The following is a 13656-nucleotide window of genomic DNA, read 5'->3' on the forward strand; positions in this document are numbered from 1 at the left end:
ACTAGAAGAAGGTACACCAGATTGGGTAAATGTCCTAGAGCTGTGAGTGGGTCACTTGCTGATCGGGTCTGGGCAAATATGATCTCCCGCACACAGTTGAGAGAACCGACCCAAACCGGCAAATCCTTCATCACGCCTCCGAATGCTAGTTTCTCAAGATACTGCGGAGGCCTCGAGACTGTTTCTAACTGGAGCGGTTCATTCACGTTAAGAACTTGTATTTTGAGGGAACGCAGGTGTTCCAACTGACTAATGGAATTGCATAGTTGTGCACAACATTCTTTCCTAACACCTCCAACATTTAATTTCCTAAGTTGGGTTAACTGACCCAATTCTCTCGATAATCTGTCATCAACAAACGCACCTGTTAATGTTTGGAGGTTACGTAAGTTGATTGCTCCGGTTGGCATCTTAAGGTATCTGATTAAGAGAAGATGCCTCAATTGCATCAGCATCTCTATTCCAGCAGGCAAGCATTTCAAATTGGAATGCCTTACATCCAATGTCTGTAAGTTATGCAATCTTCCCATTGAAGTCGGCAGGTTCTCGATTTGTGTCCTCATCAAGCTTAAATACCGTAAGTCAATCAAGCCACCCACTTCTTCTGGTAGATTCCTGATTTGAATGCCATCAAGATCTAGTACTCTCAGCAGCTTAAAATCTAATAACGTTCTGCGTAATGAGGAAGGAGAGTCATTTACATTAAACACAAAGAGTGACCGAGGACTCAAGCCCACGGTGCTAGATAGAATGCCAATTTCACAGTTTTGAATTGCTAAATGGCGTTGCTTTCCATCCACGTTGGTGTCTCGGTTTGTTACTATTGTCCCAAACCCTTCCTTCTTAAACATATAGATAGCGATGTCACTCATGAGGTCATGCACTTGACACGCTATCAACTTCCCTGACAATATATGAGTGACGGGCTGGAGGAGGTTTCTGTTAATGAGTTGAACAAAGTAATCACTTGAGACCTCCTCAAGCGTCTTCCCTGGACTCTCCTCAACGAAGCCTTCAGCCACCCATATGCGGATCAGTTTATTTCTCTTGATTACATGATCCTCAGGAAACATACCACAACACAAGAAACAGTACTTGAGGTGAGGAGGTAAATAACGGTAGCTCATGAGCAGGGCTTGGTTCAATCTTGCAAGATCTTCGTTGTGGGTCAATTCCCAGTCTGGATTTTTTAGTACATTATTCCATTCAAAAGCATCCATGCTCTTCTTTGACATGAGGCCACCTATCGCCACGATTGCAAGCGGTAAGCCTCTGCATCTTCTGACCAGGGCTTCTCCCACTCCAATCAAATGCTGTGGACAAGTCCCTTTGGGGTCTTTGTCCCAAAAGGCCTTTCTGCAGAAGAGCTCCCAAGCCAAATCATCAGATAACGGCTCGAGTTCATGTATGTTACATCTCTCGCCCACGGGAGATGCGACATTTTGCATGCGGGTGGTGAAGATGATCTTGCCTCTGCCCTCACGAGGCAGAGCATCCTTCACACCATCCCAAACACGAATATCCCAAATATCATCGAGGACGAGTGCATACCATCTTCCTTGCAGGTAGTTGTATATGGTCCTTCGCAGTTCTTCTCTGGGCATGTTCTCCATGCTGCTTGGAGGTGATTCTTTTCTGCTCTTGCAGAATTCTGTGAGCATTCCTTTCAAAATAATATCTATTTTGAATTGATGAGAGACATAAATCCATGCATGGCATTCGAAAGACACCTCTGCAGTTTTGAATAGTTTCTTCGCAAGGGTTGTCTTTCCCATACCACCCATCCCCACGATGGAAATGATGGTACGTTGCTGCGTCTGCTCTTCCTTAAGCAAGTTCATAAGCTGCTCCGACGCATCCTCCAAGCCCACGATATCTGGTTCTTCGACCCAATGAGCAGCGACTCCAGGATCCGGATGGCCATCATCCACCAAAATTGAAGCTGTCTCTTGTGTAATTTGGAAACGGTAGTGTTCCCTCCTCTCATGAATCTCTTTCGCCATTCTTCTGAACTTCTGAACTTGAGTGCCGAAATGTCGCTGAGCTTTCAAGCGCCTGATGAAGCAGGCTTGAAATGCAAGGCAGCCCATGGGCCTGTCACGAAGACGGCGTTGCATCTCCATCCGTATCAAGTACTCATCAACTGCATCTTCAGCATCGAAGGCTAACTGTCTCACTTGGGTGATCCAAGCCTCAACACCTTCTTCCCTCTGATCTCCTCTTCTTTCAGCGTCTTTCAAGAAGGCTTTTATGGATTGGAGCTCATCCCTTATCCATTCAACCCCTTCGCGAGCTTCAGAGAGGAGCTTCAGTTCCTGCGTGAGCTGCCCGTCCAATTTTTGAAGGAAAAAGGTAAGAAATCCCTCGGCCGCCATTGCTATTCTTTTGTTCTGCTTCCTGTCAGAGAGAACCAAAAGTACTTCCTACTTCTTTCAGATTCTGGATAAAAACTGAAAGAAAATGCTAAGCTTCCTCAGCTTATGTTTGGCATGTTACTTTAACATATCCTTTCTTCTTTCTGACGAAATTGCAGCAATGTGGGCTGAGAATAATCACGTGGAGGGGAGAAGGGAGAAAAAGAAGAGAAAGAGACGAGCATGAGAAGGAAAGCGAGCCGAGGATTGAGAGGTATCTCGAGATACACGAATGGAAACTTTTGAAATATTTCAGAGAGAAGGAAAAGGAGAGGTCCAGATTCGGATTAGATTAGGTGGTGACGTCACATGATCCGTGGCACTGGACGTGGATTGGGTACGCGGATTGCCTGGCTGCGAAGGGATGGATCTGCCTCGCCCGAGTGCGGATCGTCTGGAAACGGATCGGCGACTCCCCTGCCAGCAGTCAATGGCTGATGGTCAGTGCTCTGTGGGCCCCATCATGATGTATGTACTTCATCCATGCGCGTACATATATTTTTCTATATCATTTTAAGTATGATACCAAAAATGAGGTATATATCACTCTCAAGTGAACCACATTACAGGAAACAGTGTTGAATGAACTTTGACCATTAAAAATTTATTGGGGGTCATAAATGTTTTGGATCAAGCTGATTTTTTTTTCCCTTCATCTGGGTCTGTGTGACCTAATCAACAGATTAGATGTCAAATAAACAGTACAGTGGGCCTTAGGAGGATTTTAATGATGGATATCCAATCACTATTGTTTTCCTGTGGTGTGGTCCACCTAAGATTTATATACCTCTAATTTTTGGTATCAAGATCTAAAATGATCTTAAAAAATGGATGAAACACATACATCATGGTGGGCCCACAGAACACCGACCACCACCCACCGGGCTGGTGGCAGGAGAGTAGCCAATCCGTCTCCGGATCGTCTCTGTTGAAGTCGCTTCTCATTGGTCCACGTCGTTGCCGACTACGCTCTTAGAACACTCGGATTTTCTCACGGAAATGCATAGGTTACTAGACAACCCAACCCAAGTTTTAAGGTATGAAACTTCTCTAAGCTGGATATGATTTATGTGTAGATACACACCACCGAGTCGAAATTTTCAGATTATTTCAGAGCATGTCCAAAAATGTACTACATCCATATCTCAAGGGGGCCACACCATAGAACCTAAAGTCCACTGTAAGGTTTATTTCCCATTTAATCTCTTCATAAGGTCGTATAGACCTTGAAAAGAAAAAAAACCCAAGCATTGGCTTCATCATATCTTACTGTGGCTTTAAAAAGTTTTCAACGGTACACCCAATACATGTTATTTGTTGTATCATGGCTCAAATGAGCTTTTTTATTACTTCGTTTTTTGTCATAGGGCAATGGAAATTCCCAGTGCCAATGCTACGGTTTTCTTCTCTCAATTGACCATCGGAATTTAATGATACATTTCTTAGATTTATATTGTCTACTCATTTTTTTTGTCAGATCATTCTAAGAGTATGAACCTATAAACAAGTTAGATCCAAACTTCAAGTGGACTACACCAAAAATAATAGGAATAGATGGTATGGTCGAAGACTTCTTGAGCCACATATGGCTATGATCAAGCTGATATTTATAATTTACCTTCATCCAGAGTATGAGCCTATAAACAAGTCAGATCCAAACTTCAAGTGGAATACAAAAATAATAGGAATCGATGGTATGGTCGAAGACTTCTTGAGCTACATATGGCTATGATCAAGCTGATATTTATAATTTACCTTCATCCAGGTATGGGTGACCTTATCAACAGGTTAGATGGCAAATAAACCTCATCGGTTGACCTTATGAAATTTTCAATAGCAGCATATTCAATCCCTACTTTTTATGCTGTTTGGCCTACTTGAGCTTTGGATATAACTCATTTTTGTGCTCATGCTATAGAAATATCTGGAAAAAAATTGATGGACAGTGGATCTAACACAAAAATTATGGTGGGCCCGAAGAAGTCTCACATGTTACAAGGTAGGTTGTGTAGCAGGTAATCTAGTTGCAGTGAGGAAATCTGCATATTTTGTAGCAGGTATTCTAGTCGCATAGCGGGATTGGTTGGCTAAAGTAGCTCGTTCTACCCCAAAATCATACATTTTATGCTCGATAACTCATTCTGGATTATGAGATATGCCCGATCTAAGGTCCGACAGTCCGGATCACTTTTGTCGTCGACCGGGCCTTTTCTAATTTATCTTGGTCATGAAACTATCCACGACCCGCTCTACATCACCGAGTCATTGGAAATGACCTGTGATCTAATAAGCAGAGCCTGCACTAGAATTTCTTGCGCTTTGGACGCAGACCATCTGCACGCGCCTCACCCAAGATGGGAGTGGAGTAGGCCATGACCCCAATGCCACCAATATCTAGTGATCGGATTATGTGGGGCCCATTAGAGTGTAAATGTTTTATCCATACTATTCAGCTATTTAGCCAACTCATTTTAGAGCACTAGCAATATGAAGCATATAGAAATCTCAAGTGCACAATATTATAGGAAACAATATGGAGAATGAATGCATACCATTGAAAATTTCATAAGGACAGAAGTTAAGTTGATATTTTGTTTTCCCTTTATTCATGTTTGTATGACCTAATGAACATGTTGGATGGCAAATAAATATCACAGTGGACTGTCATTGTAATCCACTCCTTGAAATTGCAACTAAAACCTTTAGGGCATGTTTGAAATGTTGGATTTCATGAAAATTGTTACTTAACATCTTTTTACATTAATTATTTACCATTCGAATTTCAAAATGAATGGAGGTTGCTTGACACTGATAGCAACACCTTTTCAATAGCTCATTATGAAAATCAAGACAGTCTTCATGGGCCCACTATAACATGTGTTTTATATATCCATGTCATCCACTCATTTTTTTTCAGATCATTCTAAGGTTACAAGCCCAAAAATTAGACAGATGCAAAGCTCAAGTGGACCATAATAATACAGCATAAAAGTAGCAATGGTTCTCGTTCAATCCCGACCTTTTATTAGTGTGGTCCACTTGGGCTTTGGATTTGCTTCATTTTTAGGACCATACCCTAAAATGATCTGAATTAATGAATCACTAAAACAATTTAGTCTTTTTGCGACAAGTCAACTCGTCGCTAAAACTCCAAACTCATCGCTAAAAACTTTTAGTGACGAATGTTGCTCGTCGCCACGTTTGTTGCAAATACGGCGTCACTAATTCTATTTAGCGACAAAAATGACAACCCATCGCCAATAACTCAACTATTTGTGACGGCCTACTAACTTGTCACAAAATATAATTAATTAACGATGAGTTGACACGTTGTCATTGCATATCGTAAAACTTCGCTAAATATGAGACTCGTTGCGAATAAAGATGTTTTGCGACGAGTCCTCGTCGTCGCTAGCAAAACCAAATTTATCATAAAAAGTTTTTTACAGCGAGTGTGAATTGTCACCAATAATAATTATTTGCGACGATTTTATACATCACCATCGCATATTGTAAAACGTTGCTAAATATAAAAGTCATTGCGAATAAATACGTTTTGCAATAAGTCCTCATCGTCGCTAATAATTTTAAACTTGTCACAAAAGCTTCACTACCAGAAAACTGGGCAAAGGCTACGGATAAAAGCCATAGCTAAAGACTTATAGGTACGGTTTTAGTTCATAGCGGACCATAGTCGTAGGGTATCATACGTCTAATATCTATGGCTACGGATTTAATCCATAGCTATAGATTACTGAAGCTACCGATATAATCTATAGCAATTGTCTTTGTAGCAAACTACCTAGAGCTACGGTTAATATCCGTAGCTATTGCCTAATTAAAAAATAATAATTTATAATCATTCATTCATTCAATTACCGCCTGCATAATCTTTCATTCATTCAATAATGAATCAATTACAATTACAATTACAATCCTTCATTCAAGTATGACGTCCATACGTGTAGACAACCTTACCATAAAGAGCTTGTATAATGCAATCCTCCTGCACCAAGAATAAGGAAAAAGAATAAATAGGGGGAGAGAGATCACCTATGAATGGAGCTCCTATATCAAAGGAAGGACCTGATTGAGCTACAAGTAGATCAATGAGTTCTCAAGATTTTATATTACTTTAAGCATACAATTCTTGCAAAAAGAAATTAAGTTAAGGAATCTCACTCTACACCAATTTACTCTAATAATTGTCTAAAAAAGAAAATTAATATAAGTGGCCATCGTTTCATCAATGTGTGTGCACAGCCATCATTCCACTGCAGATCAATTGTACCTCTAATTTATAATATAATGAAGACTTAAAAATTTGAGACACTTTTTATAACCTCTAGTAATTGATCAGAAGTAACAAGAACGATTTTTTTTTTTCTTTTTAATAACCTACAAAAGAAAAGAGAAGAAGCCTATATGCATCATACCATCATGGCTCAACAGTCCATGTTTGGTACAGGCATCTTCCAGTAATTCCAAGACTTAAATCCCTCGATAGTTGCATTCTTAGAGCAAATAACTGAAGCAGAAACTGTGACAGCTCACCACTTCATTTGTAGATTCTCCTGAAAGAACAGTAATATAATAAAAAAGCCCACAATTAATTAAAGAATGACATGAAGCTCAGAACTAAAACCAGATGGTTCAGCAAGCTGGATCAGGTAAATCTCTCATAAAAATTATGACAACAAACAAAAACATAACTGATCAACAATCAGAAGTTAGCACAACCTTTACCTGTATATTTCTAATCTTCATTGTTTATGTTAATAAAAATAAGGATAAATTACAAAGTACCCTTGGATATGCAACAAATAGCATTTTAAATCTAGGACTTCAATGCAAATCATTCATCCAACTAGCACTCCACCCCAAAATTGACAAAAGCTTATCAGAGCAATCATGCAACAAAAACAGATCACAATGACAAACAATCTGCTAGATCTCTTCATAGTGAACCACTGACAAACAAATTACATAATTACTAAAATTGCTTTCACAAGTGCAGTTTATTTAAAAGTTGTATTAGTGGAGAACCCTTTTAACATGATCAAAGATGTGGAAAAATAAGGAAAACATTGTGGTTTCAATTAAATAAATTTCCATAAAGAAGAAACCATGTAGCAACTTCTTGTATGACTTCAACAAAACAGGAGTTACCCATCAGTTTTAACTGAAACATTCAGAAAAATTTTCTACTCTGGACACAGGCAGAGGTTGCTTCAAATGTGGTGGTCTGGATCATATCACCAAGGATTATGCCGATAGCCCGACTACAAAGAAGCAAAATCCTAAATACAATTTTTTTAGAGATATCCAAACAACTTTTCCATGTTGCATTTGTCCTGAAAACCAAGCACCAGTTACAACCATCAAGATATGCGTATATAACTAATTGGCATCAATGCTAGATAGAAGAGTCAATCTCACCAAGAGGGTGATAAATAGTGGAAATAGCACAGCATCAATTGGAGACAAAAAGACACATATGAACAGGTCCAGTCCAAAAAGAAGATTGAGCCCAGGTGCAATGCCCAGAATTTGTTATAGTCAACATAAATAAGTATGTTAGAGATATCCAAAAATGGTTCTAGCTATCAAACCAAGTATGGTAGCATTAAGAACTGGAAAATCCTGAATTTGCAGGTGAATTGTGACAGAAGGGAGAACCAATGAAGAAGAAACTTTAACAATCCAACTGACTTAAGACACCCACCAAGGATCAAATGTCAGTACGCCATTAAATAAACATCAAAGCATTTACACCCAATTTCCTGAAAATCAAATCTAAACCTACGAATGTAGGTAAAATGAATCAAATAATAAGAACATAAATTACAAGATGCCGTAACTTCTTAGAAGAGTTGTACCAAGAATTCAACCAAATTTGTAAAGAAAACTCATGCCTAAACAACAGGAAGAGTTGTACCTAGAATTTGTTCATCAATGAAATGTAGTGAGAGAGAGCCAGGAGTCGTGAACTCTGGCTGTCCAACATCTGTATCTAAATAAGCCACTATCCTATATCTGAAAAGGAAGCAGAGGACATTGAGTTGCAAAAGCCTAGACTAAAGTATAATAATTTTTTTTTAAAGGTATTTTTATTTTACCAACAATGACTTATGGTACAATTTTTTCATCAATGAGATGTAGTGAGAGAGAGCCAGGAGTCGTGAACTCTGGCTGTCCAACATCTGTATCTAAATAAGCCACTTTCCTATATCTGAAAAGGAAGCAGAGGGCATTGAGTTGCAAAAGCCTAGACTAAAGTATAATAAAAAAAATTTTAAAGGTATTTTTACTTTACCAACAATGACTTATGCAAATGTTGAGGGTCAAATATTGCATATCCAACCCAATTATTGCCTAGATTTACAAGCATGATACCGTTCAATGGCCTGATTTAATCGTGTTTGTGATGCAGAGTGTATTGACAAGCATGGATTGAAAAGGATGCTAAAAGCATGGATTTAACGCTCAAGCATCACCAAGGCATTGAACGGGACTCCATGGGTCCAAGATAGAGGATTTACACGTCGGAGATCAGAGAAATTCTAGCCACTCACTTTAAACAAGCCTGAAAGACGTCCATAATGCAAGATCACAGGGTTCCCACCATCTGATCGGCTCCAAACTTTATACATGGCCTGAGGACCATAAATGAACCGTACACGTAAAATTTCAGCTCATGGATCCTTGTGGAAATGGCCCAATGGATAGATCAGCCTATAAATATCTGATCTGGGGCCCACCTAATATCTAGATATGCTTCAATTTTGGTCTCAACCCCTTAAATCACATCAGGAAAGAGATGGACGGGGTGGATTTTTCACATACATCATAGTGGACCCCACGTATACATGTAGGAGTGCACAGGCGGTGCACTCCCGCAACGCACCAGGCTGGCCGCCCGGTCAAAACGGGGGCTGACCCGTCTTTCTGTAAAATGTCCAGCAGACGGACAACATCCGTCCAGTTTTGAGTTGTGGGGCCCATACATCGTTCAAAAGATAGATCTGGACCATACATGAGAATCACAAGAGCCATATCACTCATGCATAGGTGGTAAATTTTCAAAAGGTCCTAGAGATTCATTTTTGATCGTCCAAAAGAAAGATGGACGGTGAATGGATCTGGTACAATGGGCCATGCAGAATTAGAAGAAAACCCACCATTCCTGACCAGTTTTTCGTCAGGAATCCAAAGAATGGAGTGGATTTATTATTCGAAGCCGATAAGTGGGTCCCACCGAAAGCCAGCACAAGAAGCACTGGCTCTGTTTCGCAGTCCGTGAAATTCAGACATCGTAGGCCCCTGTGTTCTTCTGATCACCGTCGGATCCATGATCGGGACCGTACACATGTTACAACAGGTGGCCATAACCCTAGCCAAGATGTTAGAATCAATAGATGAATTGATTTTGCACCGAAATTCTTCTCCAAAACATGAGTATTTCGCATGGTTCTTGCGCACGCTGCTGGGCTGCGTAAAGAAAACTTTCGCATGAAGTTTCTCCACTCCAGCTGACCTACACCTATTATAAGAGGAGGGGGGATCCAAGTTGGGAAACATCTTTTGACATGGGAAGAGGGAGAAAGCTTGAAACGGCTCGTACGAGAGGAGTCTTCCTTCTCCTTTTCTTCTTTAGTTTCTTTCTTCTTTTACTGCTTTTAAGGGTTTTGATTTCACTATGTCCATGACTGGCTAAACCTCTTAGCTAGGGCTAAGAGGTGAAGCTTATAGTCTGATGGGAGAGCTTTGCTTGTGCCTCTTGTTTAGACTGACTGATGTTGATTTTAGTTCAATTAAAAGGAATACTTTCAGTTTTTTTAATGGTTTGTTGTGACCGAAATTACAATAGATCTGCGATGGCTTTGAGCATTTCTTCCTCCTTTTGATGTTTATTACGTCAGGAAGCCTTATTGTTCACCATCGTTCCATGGGCATGGTCGGATGATGGTACCCTTCCTAACCTTCATGCTTTGTTGATTGGTTAGTAATTAGTTTAATTCTGTTGTTTGCTTTGTCTCCTGGGCGTGATTTGGTGATGGAATCCATTCTAATTCATATACCTTTCATCTCGTGTAAACTAGATCAAGTAAGTTCAGCTTAATTTCCATGATTCTTGATACAGGCATAAGATCTCCCTGATCTCTACAAGTGGATCCTCTGAATCCCTAGTTTCCTTCCTCTGAATTCCTTAAGTTTTAGATTAGTATTTCACTATTATTCCTCAAAAATCATTCAATTTAGATTTCATCTTAATCTAGTTCTCATTCTACTTAGTTTCAGATAACGTACAGGTATCAGTCCCTTGGGATTCGACCTTGGTCTCACCGAGTTTATTACTACATCACAACCCTATACTTGGGGAGTGAACAAGTTTTTGGCGCCGTTGCCGGGGACTGACGATTGCGATTCTCTGAAATTAATTAGGTTTAGAATTAGTTTAAGATTAGAATTTGACTAAATATAGTTTTAGATTTTTATTTCTAGAACTAACTTGTTTTCCTGTTTTGTAGGATCCTGACATAAGTTTCTAAATTGGTAATTCCTTCCTAATTTCTCTACTTTTTCTACTTTTAAAATTAGGGTTTGAATTTTAGAATTTTTCTAATTATAGTATTTTCTTATTTGTAGGAAATAGTTTATTTTTAGAAACTTTCCTCTTTTGTTTTTAGAAACTAGGTTAGTTATTTTCCTTTTTAGAAATTAACTTTCTATTTTTGTCTTTTAGTAACTTTCTAATTCTAACTCTTTTAAAATCTAATTTTGTTTCCTAATTTTCTACTTATAGAATTTTTGTTTAGAAACTAACTTTCCTATTTTGTAGGCCTTTAAGATAGAAATTTCTAATTCGGTGAGTTCTTTCTCTACTTTCAATTTTTCAGATCTCTTTTAGTAACTTACTTTCTAGTTTAGGACTTTCCTAATTTATTTTAGAAATTTTCACTTTCTTTTAAGAATTTCTTCTTTTAGAAATTGGTTTGTTTCTATCTTCCTTTTTAAGGATTTTCTAATTCTAGACCTTCTCGTTAGAAACTGACTTGTTTTGTTTTCTTTTGCAGGTGTTGTTACTTAAGGCTTTCAATTTGGTAACTTCTTTCCAACTCTCTCTTTTTTTCTAAATTTTCTTTTTTCTTTCTTAGGAATAGGTTTCGAATTTGATTGAGGGCTGCGAGTGTTTCATGCCCAAGTGGGCCCGTGACAACACTCGACATCTCTTGACTGAAGGAGGATTGGTTGAGGACTTGACTATCCATCGCAGGATTAGACACCACTCAAAATCCCCTGAGTTAATTGAAGTAATGGCTGAAAATCAACCTCTTCTACCCCAACCTAGGGTGGAGGACATTCAGGATGAGAATGAGGTGTATCAAGCACCCCCGCCACGTTCTTTACGAGATTATTTACAACCAGCGGGGGTGAGTACGCCCTCATGCATGATTTTTCCTGAAAATACAGGACATATGGACATCAAGACAGGGGTTATCCAACTCCTTCCTAAGTTCCATGGGCTTGAATCTGAAGAACCATATCTACATTTGAAAGAGTTTGATGAGATCAGAGCCACTTTATATTTTCAAAATGTGTCTGAGGACATAGTCAGGCTGAGACTCTTTCCTTTTTCCTTACAAGAGAAGGCTAAGACGTGGTTACATTCACTGTGTCCTAGATCCATTAGCACATGGAATGATATACAAAGGGAATTTATAAAGAAATTCTTTCCACATCATAAAACGATTACCCTTAAAAAAGCAATCATGAACTTCACCTAAAAGGAGGATGAAACATTTTACCAATGTTGGGAAAGGTTCAAGGATTTGGTCAGTTCATGCCCACAACACGGCTTTGAAACGTGGTGTATTACAAATTTTTTCTATGATGGACTGACATCTTCCATGCGCCAAATGGTCGAGACAATGTGTAATGGAAAATTCATTAATAAAAATGTCGACGAGGTATGGGATTACCTCGATAGTTTTGCTGAAAAAACACAATCATGGGATTATTACCCAAAATCGAACACCACGTCTAAGCCAACTCAATTAAAGGAGAAAGGTGGATTGTATCTCTTGAAAGAAGAGGATGATCTCAAGTGTAAAGTGACTACACTCATAAGGAAAGTTGAGGCCATGGAAGGAAAGAAAGATAAGGTTAATGAAAGTGTTTGCGGCATCTGTGATTGCAACATTCATACAACTGAAAATTGCCCTACAATACCCGCCTTTCGAGAAGTGTTGAATGAACAATCCAATGCCGTAAATAATTATCAAAGACCTTTCAATGGACCAACCTCTAATACGTATAATCCTGGTTGGAAAAATCATCCAAACCTTAGTTGGAGAAATGGACAAACTGCTACCCCTCAAAGTTTCTTCAATCAAAATCTAAATCAGGGGAAACCTCAAGAAGAACTGGTTCAAAATTCCATGCAAGAGTTGACCCATACAATGCGAGACTTTATGCAAAAGATGGATTCACGTATGACGGTTATAGAAAAGGGGATGCTTCCTGCACAACCGCTCCCCAATCCTAAACCGCAATACGAGATAAGTGATCCTAGCTCTTCAAATCAAATGGGGCACGCTAAATCCATCACCACTCTTAGGAGTGGGAAGATTATTGATAAAACCCTTCCGGTTAGGCCCAAAAATTCTCAAGAACCAGAAGAGGACAACAATAATGGATCTAATGAAGCCCTACAAAAATTAGAACCGGAACTTCTAAAAAAGCCAGTTGCTCCATTTTCCCAACGGTTGGTTGCACCAAAACCTCTCTCTAACTCTCAAGATATCCTAGAGGTGTTGAAACAAGTGAAAGTCAACATTCCTCTACTTGATGTCGTAAAACAGATACCTTCATATGCCAAATTCCTGAAAGACTTATGCACGACCAAACGATGGCAGAGTATTCAAAAGAAGATCTTCTTGACCGAGAAAGTGAGTGTCATCCTAAAGTAAGACGTGCCACAAAAATTCAAAGATCCCAGTAGCCCAACCATATCATGTGTAATCAGGGACCATCGAATTGATCATGCACTTCTTGACTTAGGAGCGAGCGTCAATCTGATTCCCTACTCGGTATACAAACAGTTAGGTTTGGGTGAATTAAAACCCACCCTAACTACACTACAACTTGCTAATCGCACTGTTCATGTACCAAGAGGGATAATTGAGGATGTGTTGGTCCAAGTTGATAGATTTTACTACCCTGTAGATTTTATCATCCT

The 13656-nt window shown here is 39.3% G+C and overlaps 1 protein-coding gene, 1 long non-coding RNA gene and 1 other non-coding gene across 3 annotated transcripts; all 3 read right to left on the reverse strand.

Annotated features, from left to right (window-relative positions):
- Positions 1–411: 411 nt before the first annotated feature.
- On the reverse strand, positions 412–2375 carry LOC131217426 (putative disease resistance RPP13-like protein 3). Its single transcript, XM_058212347.1, has 2 exons — positions 577–2375; positions 412–457 (listed from the first exon to the last, which is right to left on the reverse strand). The coding sequence occupies exons 1-2, from the start codon at positions 2373–2375 to the stop codon at positions 412–414; spliced, it is 1845 nt and encodes a 614-aa protein (XP_058068330.1).
- A 4317-nt stretch (positions 2376–6692) lies between these two features.
- LOC131257386 (uncharacterized) lies at positions 6693–8537 on the reverse strand. Its single transcript, XR_009177352.1, has 2 exons — positions 8353–8537; positions 6693–8216 (listed from the first exon to the last, which is right to left on the reverse strand). It is a non-coding gene; the product is annotated as an uncharacterized LOC131257386 (long non-coding RNA).
- Positions 8538–12169: 3632 nt separating this feature from the next.
- On the reverse strand, positions 12170–12276 carry LOC131217915 (small nucleolar RNA R71). Its single transcript, XR_009157500.1, has one exon. It is a non-coding gene; the product is annotated as a small nucleolar RNA R71 (small nucleolar RNA).
- Positions 12277–13656: the final 1380 nt, after the last annotated feature.

Source organism: Magnolia sinica, chromosome 10, assembly GCF_029962835.1.
Source record: "Magnolia sinica isolate HGM2019 chromosome 10, MsV1, whole genome shotgun sequence".
Taxonomy (NCBI): Eukaryota; Viridiplantae; Streptophyta; class Magnoliopsida; order Magnoliales; family Magnoliaceae; genus Magnolia; species Magnolia sinica.